We start from the raw sequence: 18791 nt of genomic DNA, 5'->3' as shown, positions 1-18791 counted from the left end.
CTGTGGGGCACTGAGGGGGTGCTGAGGCCCTTGGGGGGTGCTGTGGGGCACTGTTGGGGTGCCGAGGTCCTTGGGGTGTGCTGAAGCCCCTTGGGGATGTTGTGGGGCACTGAGGAGGTGCTGAGGCCCTTGGGGGGGTCTGTGGGGCACTGTTGGGGTGCGGAGGTCCTGGGAGGGGCTGTGGGGCACTGTTGGGGTGCGGAGGTCCTGGGAGGGGCTGTGGGGCACTGTTGGGGTGCGGAGGTCCTGGGAGGGGCTGTGGGGCACTGTTGGGGTGCGGAGGTCCTGGGAGGGGCTGTGGGGCACTGTTGGGGTGCGGAGGTCCTGGGAGGGGCTGTGGGGCACTGTTGGGGTGCGGAGGTCCTGGGAGGGGCTGTGGGGCACTGTTGGGGTGCGGAGGTCCTGGGAGGGGCTGTGGGGCACTGTTGGGGTGCGGAGGTCCTGGGAGGGGCTGTGGGGCACTGTTGGGGTGCGGAGGTCCTGGGAGGGGCTGTGGGGCACTGTTGGGGTGCGGAGGTCCTGGGAGGGGCTGTGGGGCACTGTTGGGGTGCGGAGGTCCTGGGAGGGGCTGTGGGGCACTGTTGGGGTGCGGAGGTCCTGGGAGGGGCTGTGGGGCACTGTTGGGGTGCGGAGGTCCTGGGAGGGGCTGTGGGGCACTGTTGGGGTGCGGAGGTCCTGGGAGGGGCTGTGGGGCACTGTTGGGGTGCGGAGGTCCTGGGAGGGGCTGTGGGGCACTGTTGGGGTGCGGAGGTCCTGGGAGGGGCTGTGGGGCACTGTTGGGGTGCGGAGGTCCTGGGAGGGGCTGTGGGGCACTGTTGGGGTGCGGAGGTCCTGGGAGGGGCTGTGGGGCACTGTTGGGGTGCGGAGGTCCTGGGAGGGGCTGTGGGGCACTGTTGGGGTGCGGAGGTCCTGGGAGGGGCTGTGGGGCACTGTTGGGGTGCGGAGGTCCTGGGAGGGGCTGTGGGGCACTGTTGGGGTGCGGAGGTCCTGGGAGGGGCTGTGGGGCACTGTTGGGGTGCGGAGGTCCTGGGAGGGGCTGTGGGGCACTGTTGGGGTGCGGAGGTCCTGGGAGGGGCTGTGGGGCACTGTTGGGGTGCGGAGGTCCTGGGAGGGGCTGTGGGGCACTGTTGGGGTGCGGAGGTCCTGGGAGGGGCTGTGGGGCACTGTTGGGGTGCGGAGGTCCTGGGAGGGGCTGTGGGGCACTGAGAGGGTGCTGAGGCCCCTGAAGAGGTGTTTGGGTGCTGTGGAGCATCGAGGGGAACTGGGGGTGTCATCAGGTTCTTGGGTAAGTGCAGGAGGGGAACCAGGGCACGTTGAGGTTCCTGGAGGTGGTGCAGGACACTGGGTGTGCACTGAAGTTCCTGGGGGTGCCAGGGAGGGGGTTTCTTTGGGGGATCTGGGTCAGGCTTGAGGTTTTTGAGAAGTCAGTGGGGTTTTGGTGTCTGGGGGGGGCCGGGCCAGGGGGGTTGGGCTCTGCTCCCCAGGAACAAGGGATGGGACAAGAGGGAACGGCCTCAAGCTGCACCAGGGGAGGTTGAGGTTGGATCTGGGGAACAATTCCTGCCTGGCAAGGGTTGTCAGGGCCTGGCCCAGGCTGCCCAGGGCAGGGGGGGAGTCCCCATCCCTGGAGGGGTTTCCAAGCCCTGGAGATGGTGCTGAGGGACATGAGGCAGCTTGGTGGGTTGTGGGTGTTGGTTTTGGGTGGGCTGTGCTCTTTGTGTCCCCCCCTTGCACTCAGTGACTTCAGAGATCTTTTCTCAGCTGTGACGGCTCCATGGAGGGGCGGCTGGTTTGGGAACACTTTCCTGGCTGCTCCAAGGTGCTGTCTCCCCCTTTTCCCAAGGCCATTTCACCTCAGCAGAGGATCTGAACCTGCTGATTGCCAAAAACACCCGGCTGGAGATCTATGTGGTGACAGCTGAGGGGCTGAGGCCTGTCAAGGAGGTGGGGATGTACGGCAAGACTGCGGTCATGGAGCTCTTCCGCCCCAAGGTGGGTGCCAGGGGAGGTTCCCTGGGGAGGGCAGGGGGGCTGCCAGCTCCAGCACCCTCCTCAGAACCCCTCAGGGATGGTGAGTGGGCTGGGGTGTCTTCCTCTGAGGGAGCTGGGGATGGTTAGTCATTTCTGCTCTGCCCTGCTGAGGCTTTTCTGCAGCCTCCCTGGGGAGCTGAGGGAAGTCCCTGTTCCTCTGTGCTGCTGCTTCTGGGAGAAGGGCAGCAAGGCTGTCCCAGAGGAGAGATTCAGGTGGGGCCATCCCCTTCTTCAACACTCCAGAGGGTCTGTCCAGCAGAGCCAGAGTCAGGACAGGTTGGGGACTGACCTGCTGGAAAGCAGCTCTGTGGAAAAAGATTCCTGGTGGCCAACAGGCTGGCCATGAGCCACCAATGTCCCCTTGTGGCCAAGAAGGACAATGATTTCCTGGGGGGCATCAGGAAGAGTGTGGCCAGCAGGTCAGGGGGGGTTATTCTCATCCTCTGCTCTGCCCTGGTGAGGCCACATCTGGAGAACTGTGTCCAGTTCTGGGCTCCCCAGTTGATAAAGGACAAGGAAGTGTTGGAGAGGGGCCAGCAAAGGGCTCCAGAGCTGATGAGGGGACTGGGCCATGTCCCTGCTGTTCCAAGGCTGTTGAGTGTGGAGAAGAGGTGCTTCAGGGGGGATCTCATCAGTGCTTGCAAATACTTGCTGGGTGGGTGGCAGAAGGGTGGGCCAGGCTCTTCTCAGCATTGCCCAGTGACAGGACAAGAGGTCACAGGCACTGACTTGAGCCTGAGAAGTCCCATCTCAACATGAGGAGAAACCTCTTGACCTTGAGGGTGGCAGAGGCTGCCCAGATAGGCTGTGGAGTCTCCTTCTCTGGAGACGTTCCCAACCCATCTGGACGTGTTCCTCTGGGATCTGCTGCAGGTGCCCCTGCTCTGGCAGGGAGGTTGGATTGGATGATCTCCAGAGGTCCCTTCCAGCCGTGACCAGTCTGTGATTTTATGACTCTGTGGTTTGGCAGGGGGAGAGCAAGGACCTGTTGTTCATCCTGACAGCCAAGTACAATGCCTGCATCCTGGAGTACAAGCAGAACGGGGACAGCATTGACATCATCACCCGTGCCCACGGGAATGTGCAGGTGAGGGGACCTGCCCCTCCTGCTTGGATTTCAACTGGGAGAGGGGAGATTTAGGTTGGGCATGAGGAGGAAATTCTTCCCTGTGAGGGTGGTGAGAGCCTGGCCCAGGTTGCCCAGGGAAGCTGTGGCTGCCCCATCCCTGGCAGTGTTGAAGGGCAGGTTGGATGGGGCTTGGAGCAACCTGGGCTGGTGGGAGGTGTCCCTGTCCATGCAGGGGGTTGGATCTAGATGGTCTTGAAGGTCCCTTCAACTGAAAACATTCCAGGATTCTATAAATTCCCTTCCCTGGGGGTGATTTCCCTTTGCCAGTGAGGAGGACAAGCCAAGGTGATGGATTTCCTCCTCCTTAGATATGACTCTTTTTCTACTGCTGACTTCAGTCTCCTGCTCCCACTGGCATTCCCAGAGGGTTTTGCCTGCAGGGAGGCAGTCCCAGCCTCAGGGAGTGAGGACAGGACAACTATTGTGTTCCTGGGGTTATTTGCAGAAGAATCAGGTTCATTTCAGATATTCTGTAAAAAGAATTAGGGCTGAAAACACACCATGAAGTAGAATTTTCCCTGGCAAACGATTCCCAAGGTGTTTTGTGGCCAGTCCAGAGGTTCTGCTGGAATTACTCTTCCAATTTGGCCACAAAGGTAGATGTTCTGTTGAATGGGGATTAAAACCCCATTGCTTTTGCAGCAGGTCCAAAACTCCCACGTGGCTCTTTGGCTTCTGAGTTGTCATGAGCCAACTGATTATTTCCAGAAGCCCAAATGTTTTCCATCTGTTTCCAGGCACTGAGATTCCTTTGGTGAAACCAAGCAGGGGGTTCCTGGTAGGATACACAGGAGGGCACATCCTGTCAGTGACTTCTTAGGGAGGGGTTTTATTTTAGGGGGGAAAAGTGCTTAATCTTCTCATGCCAGGGTTCTGGCTAATGGCAGGTGGAGATGCTGATATCAGCTCCTGAGGGATCTGTGGGAGCTGATAACAGGGTGGGATTTGGGAAGGGTGATTTGTGCTCCCTGGATATGGGAGCTGCATGGCTTGGGGCAGCCACATGGGTTCTCCCAGATGGTTGGGGTTGGAAAACCAGTTGCAGGGTCCTCTCCTGAAGAGCCTGGTTCCTGGAAGAGGGGGGGAAGTGTGGGAGCTGTGCCAAGCTCTCAGCTGGGAAATCCCTGCTGCTTGAGGTGGGAGATGCCTCAAAAATCACCTCGGTGCTGTTTGAATCCTGCTGGGAGCTGTGCAGGGAGCCCTGCCTCAGCTGAGAGGCCACAAGGGAGTCTCAAGTCCCACCTGGGGGTGGGTGGGGTGTCTTCCTGGCACTAACAGCCCTTTCCCTGTCCCCTCTCCATGCATGTCACCCCCTCAGGATCGCATCGGGCGCCCCTCGGAGACCGGGATCATCGGGATCATCGACCCCGAGTGCCGGATGATCGGGCTGCGCCTCTACGATGGGCTCTTCAAGGTCATTCCCTTGGACAGGGAGAACAAGGAGCTAAAGGCCTTCAACATCCGCCTGGAAGAGCTCCAGGTCATTGATGTCAAGTTCCTCTATGGCTGCCAGGCCCCCACCATCTGCTTCGTCTACCAGGTACCACCTCCTCCGCGGGGTAAAACGGGTGGGAGCTGCTGAGGCACCAGCCAAGGTTTCTCAAGGTCTGCCAAGAGGGTTTTGGAGCTGTGGGAAGTGTCCTGAGGGAATGCTGCTTTTCTGCAGCCTCCCTGGGGAGCTGAGGGAAGTCCCTGTTCCTCTGTGCTGCTGCTTCTGGGAGAAGGGCAGCAAGGCTGTCCCAGAGGAGAGCTTCAGGTGGGGCCATTCCCTTCTGGAACACTCCAGAGGATCTGTCCAGCAGAGCCAGAGTCAGAACAGGTTGAGGACTGACCTGCTGGAAAGCAGCTCTGTGGAAAAAGATTCCTGGTGGCCAACAGGCTGGCCATGAGCCACCAATGTCCCCTTGTGGCCAAGAAAGACAATGACTTCCTGGGGGGCATCAGTAAGAGTGTGGCCAGCAGGTCAGGGGGGGTTCTCCTGCCCCTCTGCTCTGCCCTGGTGAGGCCACATCTGGAGAACTGTGTCCATTTCTGGGCTCCCCAGTTGCTAAAGGACAAGGAAGTGTTGGAGAGGGGCCAGCAAAGGGCTCCAGAGCTGATGAGGGGACTGGGCCATGTCCCTGCTGTTCCAAGGCTGAGGGGCTTGGGGCTGTTGAGTGTGGAGAAGAGGTGCTGGAGAGGGGGATCTCATCAGTGCTTGCAAATACTTGATGGGTGGGTGGCAGAAGGGTGGGCCAGGCTCTTCTCAGCATTGCCCAGTGACAGGACAAGACGTCACAGGCACTGACTTGAGCCTGAGAAGTCCCATCTCAACATGAGGAGGAACTTCTTGACCTTGAGGGTGACAGAGCCCTGGGACAAGCTGCCCAGAGAGGCTGTGGCTTCTCTGGAGACGTTCCTAACCCATCTGGACGTGTTCCTGTGGGATCTGCTCTAGGAGATCCTCCCCTGTCACCCAGGCAGTGTTGCACACCCTTCTTTCAACCCTCTTCTTGCCCCCAGGAGCCTTTGCTTGTTCTGCTGACTGAGCTGGAGATTATCTTGGCTTTGCCAAAGTTCAGCCTGGGCTGAGCTGAACGTTGCTGGGATGGCAGCACAGGATTGGATGGGAATTGAGGGCAGCTTCTTGGCTCTCATGACACAAGTTTCCCATTACAAAGCACGTGGCAGCAGCACCTTGATTATTCCCTCTTCCAAAACTCACTTTTATTCTTTCCAAGAGGTTTGGGGGTTGTTGAAACCCCCTGTGGAGGTCACTGAGTGGAGACAGGGAGGGAGAAATATCCCTCTGTCACCACAGGAGCAGGGGTTGAGAGGTGCCCCTGTGGCAGGACAGAGCTCATCAGCCCTGCTGGGACGTGTCCCCTGCTGTCACACATCCTCCCTACCTCCCAGATGCTCAGGTGACAATTTTGTGGACAAGGAAAGGGAAGGAAACAGAGGGAGGGATCATGGAATCCTAGGATGCCAGATTGGAAGGGACCTCCAGGATCATCTGGTCCAACCTTTCTGGGAACACACTGAAGCCAATCCTGGCACAGACCTGCTGGTCCCACAGCCAACTTTTGAGAATTGTACCTCTTAGTGTGAATTATTTTTTGGATTTGAGCTGCTAGAATCAGGAGCCTGGGGAAAAGAATCCAACAGGCAGCTCCTCCTGGGATTGTGCTCAGGAATTTTGGGGGGGAGTGTTTTTAATTCAGTCCATGCAAACTGGGAGATTTGGACTTTGTGAGAGGGTTTCATGGTCAAACCTCTTTCCTCCACTGCATGTGAAGTTTAATCAACAGTCACCTGTTGATGATAAAGTGAAGGTGACTGAGCTCTGGTGGAGGTTGCCCAGAGAGGTGGTGGAATCTCCATCCTCCATTCCAATGCCAGCTTGAGGAGGGAGAGGCTTGACCTGAAAAATAAGCATTACTGTGGATTTTTGAGCTTGACTCAGTGCCTAGGTGACTTCTCCAAGGTGAGGAGGCCTCATGGTGGGGACATGATGCTCTGGGAAGGGCTGAGTGTACCCATGGGTTTGCTCAGGGCCCATTGCTGGGGAAACTGAGGCAGGGATGGATGAGGATTTGGCCAAATCCTTTGACTCCATGTCAGGAATGGGGCAGTTTCCACCCCAGTGCTCAGGAGCATCGTGAAGGAGGAGCTTGGTCACGGGGTCAGCAAGTTAAGAAGGTCTGGTCTGGAGATGTGTCACCTTGACAGGTTAAATGAGCACATCTGTTAACAGCTGATTCCTTATAAAGAGGTGTTGCTTAATTAAAGAGTAAATGAAGAGGGATTTTATCCCTGCAGCAGGAGCCAGGTGGAAGTTCTGACTCATGAGGCCTCACATAAAGCTCAGGCTTTGTTTTGTGTGGAGAGGGGAACGTTTCCAAGCTGCTGTTGCTTTGATTCCTTCTCAGTGTATTAATCATTCTCACAGGGTTTGGATTTGGAGAGGGAGAATTTTGGGGTAGTTGTGGAATGGGAGGAGACACCACATCAGCATATGACATCATTTGTGGCTTCTCTTCCAGGACCCTCAAGGTCGCCACGTCAAGACCTACGAGGTGTCCCTGCGTGAGAAGGAGTTTAACAAAGGGCCTTGGAAGCAGGAGAACGTGGAGGCTGAAGCCTCCATGGTCATTGCAGGTTGGTCCTTCTTGGTGAAAGATCTTCCCTGCCTTCCCCTCCTGGAGGCCCTGTCCCTCAGGAATGCTGCATGGCTTCCCTGATCCCTCCTGTGTTCTTCTCCTAGTGCCAGAGCCTTTTGGGGGTGCAATCATCATCGGGCAGGAGTCCATCACCTACCACAATGGAGACAAGTATCTTGCTATAGCTCCACCCATCATCAAGGTGAGTGACCATGGAGATCTAGACATACCCCCCATGTCCTTCCTCCATTTCCAGGCATCTCTTGCAGTGCCTGAAGGATCCTGGGCTCCTGGGAGTCAAGAATTTAAACTCTTCATCTCTCAGTGTAGTTTAACAAAGCTTCTGACTCCCAGGGGTTTGGTGAGTCCAGAGTATTCACACCATGCCTGGTCTGTGGGTTTGGGGACTTTGTGTCATCCTTGTCCTGGTGGTGCTTGCTCTGGCCCTGCTCTCCTCAGAGTGCTGGGAGGCAGGGCAGCAAAACTAAAGTCTTGTTTGAGCCCCAGAGGAAGGGATTCCTCAGGAGGCAGCAGGTGGTTTGGGCATGGATCCAGGCTGGAGTCTGTGTCCATTTCAGGCAGCTGGAAGATCTGAACATTTGGAGACTTGAGTCCACCAGTGTGGGACTGGGACAGTTGTTCAGAGGCCAAAAAAGGCTCACAAGAGTTTGTGACAGGAGCTGAGCTGGTGGTTTGTGTCAGAGGGATGGGCCAGTTCCCACTTTAAATGGTTACAGTGCTGCTCAGGGCTGGAGGAGATCTGGGAGCAGAAGGTCCTTTTGAGCTGGAGACAATGAAAACTGTGGAGGAAAACCTCTCAAATTTGGGTAAAAAGGACTAATGTTGCCTGACCAATGTTGACAGGAGGTCAGGCAGAGCCCACCAACACCTGCAGGAGGCTGGGGCTGGAGGTGGAGCAGGCTTGGAGCTCTGCAGGTCCCACCTAACATTCCTGCATCCAGGAAACGCCCAGGTTTTGGTGGCATCTTTCCTGGCCTGTGGACAAGCTGGTGACATGTTTCATTTAGGGATGTGAGGACCTAAAATGAGACTTTTTGACCCCAGATTCTGGTTGTGTGCATCAGTGTGAATGTTTGTTGAAGGGCAAATCCCGTCCTGTCTCCTCGGGAGGAGCAGGACTCTGCTGTGGTTCCAGCCAGGACCTGGTGCCCTCTGGATGTGCTTGTCCCCTCTGGGCACCCACAGAGGTGGTCCTGCCTTTTTTGGGGGGTGATTTCCCCTAAAATACCCTCCACCTTGGCTTGCAGCAAAGTACCATCGTGTGCCACAACCGCGTGGATCCCAACGGATCCCGCTACTTGCTGGGGGACATGGAAGGAAGGCTCTTCATGCTGCTCCTGGAGAAGGAGGAGCAGATGGATGGCACTGTCACCTTGAAGGACCTGCGTGTGGAGCTGCTCGGCGAGGTAAGATCTGACCACATCACATTTACTGTCCCTTGTCAACACGGGGCTGGGAGTCTCCATGGTCTCCTGAGGGGCAGGAATGTTATTTTGGAGCCTGGGGTGGGGTGATGCTTCACAGTTGTCACAGTGCCAGGGAAGTTCCCTGTCTGGACACTTCCCCATTTCATTCCCTGCTGCTGGTGGGCTGTCCTGGGTGGAAATTTGGCCTCTCCATGGGTTTTGTCAAGGGATTCAAGGGTTCTCCTGTGGGGGCTGCAGCTGGGCTCTGGTACTTGCAGGGGGTGGTGGGATCCTCCTCACGCTGGTGATGGTTCATCTGTATCTTCCCAATTCCCAGACATCCATTGCAGAGTGCTTGACCTACCTGGACAATGGAGTTGTGTTTGTGGGCTCTCGGCTGGGGGATTCCCAGCTGGTGAAGGTACGTGGCACCTCCTGCCTCAGCTCTTGTCTCCTGACTGGATTTTATCCTTATTTCTTCTCATCCTGACCTCAGGATGTGGATACACTTTCCTTTCTTCTCCTTGTCCCACACCCTTTCCACTTGCTTGGCCTGCCTGGAAGCTGATGGTGGTGTTTCTTCCTCCTAGCTCAACGTGGACAGCAACGAGCAGGGCTCCTACGTGGTGGCCATGGAGACCTTCACCAACCTTGGTCCCATCGTTGACATGTGTGTGGTGGACCTGGAAAGACAAGGCCAAGGGCAGGTAACATGGATTCTGCTTTGCTTTTCTCCCTGGGTGGGTTGGTCAGGTGTATGGTGGGTTGTCCACAGGAGGGAAAAGACTCCAAACCATTTCTTGGAGGGTCTCAAAGTCTTCTCCAGGTGTAGGGTTGGTTTTGAGGTCCCACTGAAGAGCAGGCTGAACTGGAGGCTCAATTCTTGAATGCAAAAATTCTCAGTGAGTGGGGAAGAGTTGGTAGAGATGATTTGCTTTTCCTCCAGCTGGTTACGTGCTCAGGAGCCTTCAAGGAGGGTTCCCTGAGGATCATCAGGAATGGCATCGGGATCCACGAACACGCCAGCATTGACCTACCTGGGATCAAAGGTGCCAAACACAACCCAGTGCCCCGAGGCCTCAGCTCTTTGTAGGCCCTGGGGGACAAATGTGGCCTCTCTTTGTCACAGGCTTGTGGCCCCTGAGGTCTGACTCTCAGCGTGAGACAGACAACACCTTGGTGCTGTCCTTTGTTGGCCAGACCAGGTGAGGTGGGGTTAAGGTTGAGCCAGGCTCTCAGCTGTGTGTTGGAGCAAGGGCTGGGAGGAGGAGGTGTTGGGGCAGGATCTAAGAGGAGCTGTTGGGGCAGGATCTAAGAGGAGCTCCCCTTCCCTTTCCCCTCAGGGTTCTGATGTTGAATGGGGAGGAAGTGGAAGAGACAGAGCTCACGGGGTTTGTGGATGATCAGCAGACCTTCTTCTGTGGCAACGTGGCACATCAGCAGTTGATCCAGGTAATGTCAGAGTGAGGGAAATCCAGATGTGTCTGTCCAGGTGACCCCAAAGCCCTTATCTGTGGTGGGGCTCACCTGGATCCGTGCAGGACTTTGCAACACTTGGGATGTGGGCAGGGAGGTGGTTTTGGTGGCCCTCAGCAGGGATGTTCTCTCTGCCCAGATCACCTCTGCCTCAGTGAGACTGGTCAGCCAGGAGCCCAAAGCCTTGGTGAGTGAGTGGAAAGAGCCCAACGGGAAGAATATCAGCGTGGCTTCCTGCAACAGCAACCAGGTGGTGGTGGCCGTGGGGCGAGCCCTGTACTACCTGGAGATCCGACCCCAGGAGCTCAGGCAGATCAGGTGAGTCCACATCCCTCCTCCTGGCCTCTCAGCCTGGTTGTTCTTGGGCTCCAGGTTGATCCCTCTGCCTGCTCCCCCTTCCCTGCCAGCTGCACAGAAATGGAGCATGAAGTTGCCTGCCTGGACATCACCCCCCTGGGGGACAGCAATGGCATGTCCCCTCTGTGTGCCATCGGGCTCTGGACTGACATCTCTGCCCGCATCCTCAAGCTGCCTTCCTTTGAACTTCTGCACAAGGAGATGCTGGGAGGAGGTAGGACCCCCTTCTGGGGGCTGCTGGGGTGGGGTGGCAGTGGTCAGTGTCACCTGGCTGAGCTGGGAGTGACACGGACCTTCTGCTCCCTGCAGAGATCATCCCTCGCTCCATCCTGATGACCACCTTTGAGAGCAGCCATTACCTCCTCTGTGCCTTGGGGGATGGAGCTCTCTTCTACTTCGGGCTCAGCCTTGAGACAGGTGACCACAGGGGCCAGCAGGTGGCTTGGACTTGTCCCCTTCTGACCTCCTGGACACTCCTCCTTTCATCCTCCTGGAGACCCCCCTCTTTCCCATCCTCGCTGCGGCGGGGTCAGGCTTGGGCGGGCACTGGGGGTCGCAGGGTCCCCGTGGTGGCTCCTGACACTGCTCCTCCTCCTCCTCAGGCTTGCTGAGTGACCGCAAGAAGGTGACCCTGGGGACCCAGCCCACGGTGCTGAGGACCTTCCGTTCCCTCTCCACCACCAACGTCTTCGCCTGCTCCGACCGCCCCACCGTCATCTACAGCAGCAACCACAAGCTGGTCTTCTCCAACGTCAACCTGAAGGAGGTCAACTACATGTGTCCTCTCAACTCTGATGGCTACCCCGACAGGTGAGCCTGGGGGGCGCGGAGGTTTGGGCTCTGCCACGGGATCCTGGGATCAAGGAAGAGGCTCTCACAGGGTGGGGGGTGTGGAGGAGAGGGAGGTTCTCACTGAGCCACCCACCTCCCCCGTGCCGTTGCTCATGGGAGTTTTGGTTCCTCTGCAGCTTGGCCTTGGCCAACAACAGCACCCTGACCATTGGCACCATTGATGAGATCCAGAAGCTGCACATCCGCACGGTGCCGCTCTACGAGTCTCCCAGGTGAGCTGGGCAGGGAACCTGGTGGGGTGACCAGCTTGGGGGGACACCTGGCACTCACTGTCACCCAGGACTCGCGCTGAACGGGTGGCTTGTGCCACCAGCAGCCTGGGCGAGCAAGCAGCTCCACCTCCAGAGCTTCTCTGCTGTCCTTGGACCAGCCTGTCCTGGCTCTCCTGCCCACCCAGGCGTCTCTGTCCTACAGGAAGATCTGCTACCAGGAGGTGTCTCAGTGTTTTGGGGTGCTCTCCAGTCGGATCGAGGTGCAGGATGCCAGCGGGGGCACCACTGCACTCAGGCCCAGTGCCAGCACCCAGGTGAGCTGCTGGGTCACCCCTGGGCTGTGGATGTCACAGCTCCTCGGGCCAAACCAGGGTGCAGAACTTCCTGGGTGATCTTCTCTTCCAAAGCCCTGAGTGGAAGCTGGCCCTTTGGGACCTCCCCCATGGTGGTGAGGAGGGCTCTTTGTGCTGCTCTCCAGCTCAGCGTTGGGTCAGATCACCTTGCCTTTTGGGTGCTGCTCCTTCAGCCTTCCTTCTGTTTGGTCTCCCAAGTGGTTTCCTGCTAGGGATGGAGGCACAAGTCCCCTTCAGGCTCTGGTAGAAGCCACCACGCTGCCTAAACTTCTCCATTAAAGCTGTTCCTCAGCAGTGCTGCCACACTTCTCTGCTGGTGCAGGAGCTCCTCGCTCCACCTTCTCTCCCATGCTGGTTCCATGTTGCCTCAGCAGTGTGAGGACATGCCAAGGAGCAGGAGGATGTGACAAATCTTCTCCTGTGTCCTAGGCCCTCTCCAGTAGTGTGAGCACCAGCAAGCTCTTCTCCAGCAGCACCGCGCCGCACGAGACCTCCTTTGGAGAGGAGGTGGAGGTGCACAACCTGCTCATCATAGACCAGCACACCTTTGAAGGTACCACCCCCAAACCCTGGCCCACTTCTCTCCTCCAGGACAAGCCCATCAGCACGTGGCTGGGACCTGTGATCCTCACAGGCTGGGTGGAGATCTGTGATCTTGCCCAGTTGCCATCACTCGGTGTTTTTCCTGGAGGAGTGTCAGCCATGGGTTTAAGTCATGGTGGTTTTTTAATGGCACAAAGTGGTGGTGGAGAGTGGGGAAGGGATCTCCAGGCAGCCACCTTGGACCTAGCTGAAGTTTTCAGCTGCCCCTAAGCAAGCTGCTCTGCCAGGACCTGGGAGGACAAAGTTTGTTGCTGCTTTTCCTTCTCTCCATAGTGCTCCATGCTCACCAGTTCCTGCAGAACGAGTACGCCCTCAGCCTGGTCTCCTGCAAACTGGGCAAGGATCCCAACACCTACTTCATCGTGGGCACTGCCATGGTCTATCCTGAGGAGGCTGAGCCCAAGCAGGGCCGCATCGTTGTCTTCCACTACTCTGATGGTAAGAGCAAGGCCTTCTCTTGTGGCCTGGTCCACTGATGGTGACCTTCTGCTTGAGGGACAGCAGAGGTGAGCTCCTCAGCCCCAGGGGGAGCTCACATCCCAGTAGCAGGAGGAGTTTCTCCAGAGGGACCTGCAGGCAGGGTCTGTAGGTGCTGTCACTGCTGCAGGCTGTCACACTGTGCTCCCTCTCCCCATATCTCCTGGAGAACTCCAAGAATTCCTCACCAGAACTGGATTCTGGGATTTGCTTTCTGTCTGTCTGCCCCTGTTGTCGTGTCACCCTCGTGCTACTTGTCCCCAGATCCTCTGGGACAGTTCCTGGGGGGAGCAGTGGCTGACAGGGCAGCCCAGGGCAACTGACTGGGTGGTGTGGGGCTTGATTCCAGGGAAGCTGCAGAGCCTGGCTGAGAAGGAGGTGAAGGGAGCTGTGTATTCCATGGTGGAGTTCAATGGGAAGTTGCTGGCCAGCATCAACAGCACGGTAGGGCCTTCCCTGAGTCCTGCTGGGTGGAGAAGCCCTTTCAGACCCTCCAGTCCCACCTGTTCCCCCAGCCCTGCCCAGGCCACCCCTGCCCCATGTCCCTCAGCACCATCTCCAGGGCTTGGAGACCCCTCCAGGGATGGGGACTCCCCCCCTGCCCTGGGCAGCCTGGGCCAGGGCCTGACTACCCTTCCCAGGCAGGAATTGTTCCCCAGATCCAACCTCAGCCTCCCCTGGTGCAGCTTGAGGCCGTTCCCTCTTGTCCCATCCCTTGTTCCTGGGGAGCAGAGCCCGACCCCCCTGGCTCCAACCTCCTCTCAGCAGCTGCAGAGCCAGCAGGTCTCCCCTCAGCCTCCTTTGCTCCAGGCTGGACACCCCCAGCTCCCTCAGCTGCTCCTCACAAGTTCTCCAGCCCCTTCTCCTTCTGCTCCAGCCCCTTCCCCAGCCCCCTTGCCCTTCCCTGGCCACCCCCCAGCCCCTCCACGTCCGTCTTGTCCTGAGGGGCCCAGAACTGCCCGCAGGATTTGAGATGCAGCCTCAGCAATACCCAGCACAGGGGGACAATAATATCCCTTGTCCTGCTGGCCACACTCCTTCCAGCTTCTGCAGATGTCAGCCAGGTCCCCCCATCCCTTTTGGGAAGCCTGTCCTGGGTGACCCTGCTGGCTCTCAGCTGTGTCCCTGTCCCCAGGTCCGGCTGTACGAGTGGACAGCCGAGAAGGAGCTGCGCACCGAGTGCAACCACTACAACAACATCATGGCTCTCTACCTGAAGACCAAGGGGGACTTCATCCTGGTAGGAGACCTGATGAGGTCTGTCCTCCTCCTTGCCTACAAGCCCATGGAAGGGAACTTTGAGGAGGTATTCAATGAGTTGTGGTCAAAGGGGTTCTGGGAGGTTGTGCTGCCTGTTCCAGCAGGATCTGGGCAGGGGACACCGTGTTGAAGGTCATCAGAGGAAGAGTCTGGCTGACCCCACCATGGAGGACAAGGATTTAGGGCTGTGCAGTCAGAGCAGCATCACCTTGATGTGCTTTTAGACAGATCCCTGTGGTTTCTGGAGGGATGGATCCCCAGGCTTTCAGGGAATTGGGGAAGGAGTTGGCAGCTTTGAGAAGAGCTGCCATCTGGGCTGCCCATGGTGTGGTTGGAATGGCTTCGTGCCACCATGGCTGCATCTCCATCAGCAGAGCTGGGGGGTGGGACACTCTGTGCACCTAAATCCTGATGGCACAGCCTTGGCACGGGAGTGTCCTGGCATTGTCCAGGTGCCACTTGGGCAAGGGCCAGCTCCAGAAGGCACTTGGAGCCTTCTGCTCAGCTGCTATGTGTAGCAGAGAGGGACAGCCTGGCTCCCACCTTGCTCCTCAGTGTTGGTGTTGGGTGGAATGAAGATGCTGGATGACAGGCCAGGCCATCTGTGCACACTCTTGTCCCCTTCCAGATTGCTCGGGACTTCAATCCAAACTGGATGAGCGCCGTGGAGATCCTGGATGATGACAACTTCTTGGGAGCAGAGAACGCTTTCAATTTGTTTGTGTGCCAGAAGGACAGGTGAGCTGGCTGGGAGAGGCACCTACCTGTGTGTGATAGGAGGGGGTGGGGTGACAGGACCTTCTGGGCTTCTTCTCCACACGTGGGTCAGGCTGGAAAGCTGGGAGGAGCATTCCCAGCTCCCAGGAAGGATGAGGTGGGAGCAGGGGGAGCTTTCCTGTCACCTCAGCCCAGTCTGAGCCAGGGTGCTTTGGGTTCCAGCGCCGCCACCACCGACGAGGAACGGCAGCACTTGCAGGAGGTGGGACTGTCCCACCTGGGGGAGTTTGTCAACGTCTTCTGCCACGGATCCCTGGTCATGCAGAACCTGGGGGAGACGTCCACACCGACGCAGGGCTCGGTTCTCTTTGGCACAGTCAACGGCATGATTGGTGAGAGCCTGGGGTCCCCAGCCTGGGCAGGAGGGTGACAGGTCCCCTTCCCTGCTGCAGAACCTGGCCTGGGGTTTCCTCACATCTCCATTCTTCTCTGTTTGCCCATCAAGTGACACTCTCTGCTGTTCTCCCTTCAGAAACCTCCTTTTTCTCTCTGGATTCCTTCCAGCAGAGGAAAATCCTCTGGTTTTCTTTGAAACTCCTTCCTGATCCCAGTTCCCCCAGGCACCAGCTTCCACTTGGGGGATGAGCCCTGAACCTTCTGCTCCCTTTTGCAGGCCTGGTGACCTCCCTGTCAGAGAGCTGGTACAACCTCCTCCTGGACATGCAGAACAGGCTGAATAAAGTCATCAAGAGCGTGGGCAAGATTGAACACTCTTTATATCCTTTGGAAGTTCCATCAGGAGCCTGGGCCAGTCAATCCTGGGGGCTTGTGACTCTGTGGGGTGGCTGGTTTCTCCTTGTTGGGACACTGGTGGAGAAGGAGGGTGGGTGGTGTGTTTGCCAGGTGCTTTGTGCTCCAAGAGAAGGTGCCTGTGGGAGGAGAGTGGAGCCTTCTCCTGCAGGGTTGGAGAATGGGCTCAAAGGGAGCCCTAAAGACGTGCCACAAGTTCTAGGATCTTTCTGAGATGCTTGGGGTGGTATCCTTGTGGGCAGCCTTAGTGCAGGGCTGGTGTCACTCCATGTGGAAGTCCTGGACTGGTGGTTATTCCCTCTGGGTTCTGCTCCTTGACGGTGGCACTTGGAGATCATTTCACACCGAGCGCAAGACGGAACCGGCCACGGGCTTCATTGACGGGGACCTGATCGAGAGCTTCCTGGACATCAGCAGGCCCAAGATGCAGGAGGTGGTGGCAAACTTGCAGGTGAGATGGGTGATGGGACCTTGGGACCTTCAGAATTAGCCATAGGGATCCTGCTTGGGAATCCAGGCTGCAGTAAGTCAGTTGGTCCTCTATGCTTATTTGGGTCGGAAAAGACCTTCAGGATCCTCCAGTCCAACTGTTCCCCCAGCCCTGCCAAGGCCACCACTGCCCCATGTCCCTCAGCACCACATCTACATGGCTTTGAAACTCCTCTGGAGATGGGGACTCCACCCCTGCCCTGGGCCTGACAGCCCTTTGAAGCTTTGCCTGGGTTTGGTGTGACCCAAGAGCAGGACTTGGCCTGGTTAAACCTCATACAGTTGTCCTCTCCCCATGGATCCAGCCTGTCCAGATCCCTCTGCAGCCCCTTCCTGCCCTCAAGCCCACTCCCTCCCAACCTGGTGTCACCTGCAGGGTGACAGAGGCAGCACTTGATCCCCTCACCAAGATCATTGACAACGATGTTAAACAGAACTGGCCCCAACACTTGAGCCCTGGGGCACAGGGTGACCAGCCACCCACTGGAGTGACCTCCTCCCACCCAGGGCAGCAGAAACCCATCCAACCATGAGTTCCTCCAGCACAATGCTGTGGGAAACCATCTCCAGAGCTTTACTAAAGCCTAGGAAGACAAAGATCCACCCCTTTCCCCCTCACCCATGGAGCACCAATCACATCCCTGCCCCTCCTTGTCCCTCCCCTGATGCCTTTTCTCCCCTCCCAGATCGACGACGGCAGCGGCATGAAAAGAGAGGCCACCGTGGACGACCTGATCAAGATCGTGGAGGAGCTGACCCGGATCCATTAGCAGGATCCAGAATGATCCTTCCCTGGCCCTTTTCCTCCACGTCGAGCAAGGGAATCTTCTCCCCACCTGCAGCTTTGGAGAACCAACCCCCAAGAACATCCACAGGGGATGCCTGAGGGGGAAGGAGTCTCTGAAGGGGGGAACCAGCTTGCTAGGGATTTGGGGGGGGAGGGAGGGTGTTGCTCCACCACCACAGCATCTCCTGCTTGGATTCCCAAATTCCTTGGACTTGGCTGCTGCCCCAGAGCTGGGCTTTGCTGGTCGCTCTCCTCGGGTGAGCGGCGCCCCCGCCTGGATTTGCTCTTCCCCGTTGTCCTTTAGTATCTTTTATGGTTCCTTTTTTTGTTTGCCTTCTGATTTCGTTTTGGATTCTTCTCGATCCCTTGGAGGGGGGGGGGGGGGTTATTTTTGGGAAGAGGAAACGAGGGCTGGAGGAGACATCCCAAGCTGAGGAGACTGTTTGGGCTCAGGTTTCTCACCCACCTGGGCGACTGAGCCGAGCAGGACAATGTGCTCCTCTCTCCCTCTCCATAGGACCCACTCAGGGAGGGAAGTTCTGGGAAGCTCCATCAGTTGGTTGGTTTCTTGGGTTTTACCAAATAAAATAGTCCAAGAAGAAAAGTCTTTGTCTCCTGGTGCCCAGCTCCTCAGTGGGACCCTGTCCCTGGAGCCACAGCCAGGCAGATCTAGGGGAGATCTGAGGAGCCTTTCACCTCCATCAAGCACCAATTATCACTAACGAGGCTGGATTCTCCTGCTAATTAGCTACACCGGGGGCTGGGCTGCTGCTCCCTGGGAGGAGGAGCACCCTGAGGGTTCCTCTGGCTCTGCAGCCCCACACCCTCCATGGGGCAGCATTTCTCTTCCTCCTCCCTCTGACTCTTGTGTCCCCTTTTCCCACCTGGATCCCACCCACCATCCCTCACCCAACTCCACGAAGATCCAGTCCCATCCTGGGCAGGTTTTCCTCCCAAGATCCTCCCTTCCCAAGAGGGTGGGCAACATCCTGAAAGAGGAGCTGGTGCTGAAAGCATCTTCTTAACATCTCCTGGCTTTGAGCAAGCTTTTTTTTTTCCAGGAGTTGGCAGGGAGGAGGCTTTATTTGGAGATGTCTCAGCCCCGGGAGGACAGGGAGAAGTGGACTGTGATCCTTTCCTGCTGGTCACCAGGTTTTTATGAGCTTGGCTGTTGGGGCTCCTCCACCTTCACTGTTGCTTCCCCTGGCTCCTCACCAGAACTGAGGGGTCCCAGGGAGGCCACCAACCTGCAGAGACCAACACAACTCCCACCCATGCTCTCCTTCCCCCAGGAAAACTGGGAATGTTGGTGCTGGGGTGGGGCTAGCAGCCTCCCCTGGCGTTTTTTGGGTGCAAAAGGGGTTAGAAATGGGGCAGGGCCGGGGGTTTATCCCATTTATCCCCCTCTCCAGCCGTGTTTTCAGCCACCTCCCTAGGGACAAACACCCAGAGGTAGGATCACATCCCCCCCCCTGCACAGGGGCTCCCTCAGCACCCCCAAACCATGGCTGGGGGGGTCCTGCAGCTGCCCCTCCCTCAGCACTCTGATTTCTGAGCCTGCTGAGGATGATGGGGGGTAACCCCAACCCTTGGGTGAGGGTGTAGTTTTGGGGGAGGGGGCTCGGCAGGGCTGGGGGTGGGTCCCTCCTCAGCCAGGCTACAGGAATCC

The 18791-nt window shown here is 57.6% G+C and overlaps 1 protein-coding gene across 1 annotated transcript; it reads left to right on the top strand.

The window, feature by feature from the left end:
• Positions 1 to 1843: 1843 nt before the first annotated feature.
• On the top strand, positions 1844 to 17157 carry DDB1 (damage-specific DNA binding protein 1, 127kDa; the record flags this gene model as incomplete). Its single annotated transcript, XM_009995105.1, has 26 exons — positions 1844 to 1992; positions 3002 to 3118; positions 4479 to 4700; positions 7186 to 7300; positions 7407 to 7504; positions 8571 to 8729; positions 9067 to 9150; positions 9320 to 9436; positions 9676 to 9778; positions 9859 to 9934; positions 10073 to 10181; positions 10345 to 10523; positions 10613 to 10776; positions 10872 to 10979; positions 11165 to 11372; positions 11531 to 11626; positions 11829 to 11940; positions 12409 to 12532; positions 12856 to 13020; positions 13409 to 13503; positions 14195 to 14365; positions 14948 to 15057; positions 15259 to 15428; positions 15710 to 15812; positions 16174 to 16297; positions 17022 to 17157. Coding segments are annotated over 26 exons (3362 nt in total), but the record flags the coding sequence as incomplete, so codon positions are not given.
• Between the last annotated feature and the right edge of the window lie 1634 nt (positions 17158 to 18791).

The sequence above is a fragment of the Chaetura pelagica genome, unplaced genomic scaffold, assembly GCF_000747805.2.
Source record: "Chaetura pelagica isolate M959 unplaced genomic scaffold, ChaPel_1.0 scaffold793, whole genome shotgun sequence".
In the NCBI taxonomy this organism is placed as follows: Eukaryota; Metazoa; Chordata; class Aves; order Apodiformes; family Apodidae; genus Chaetura; species Chaetura pelagica.
The sequence above is the reverse complement of the archived record's forward strand: the minus strand, read 5'-3'. Positions and strand labels throughout refer to the sequence as shown.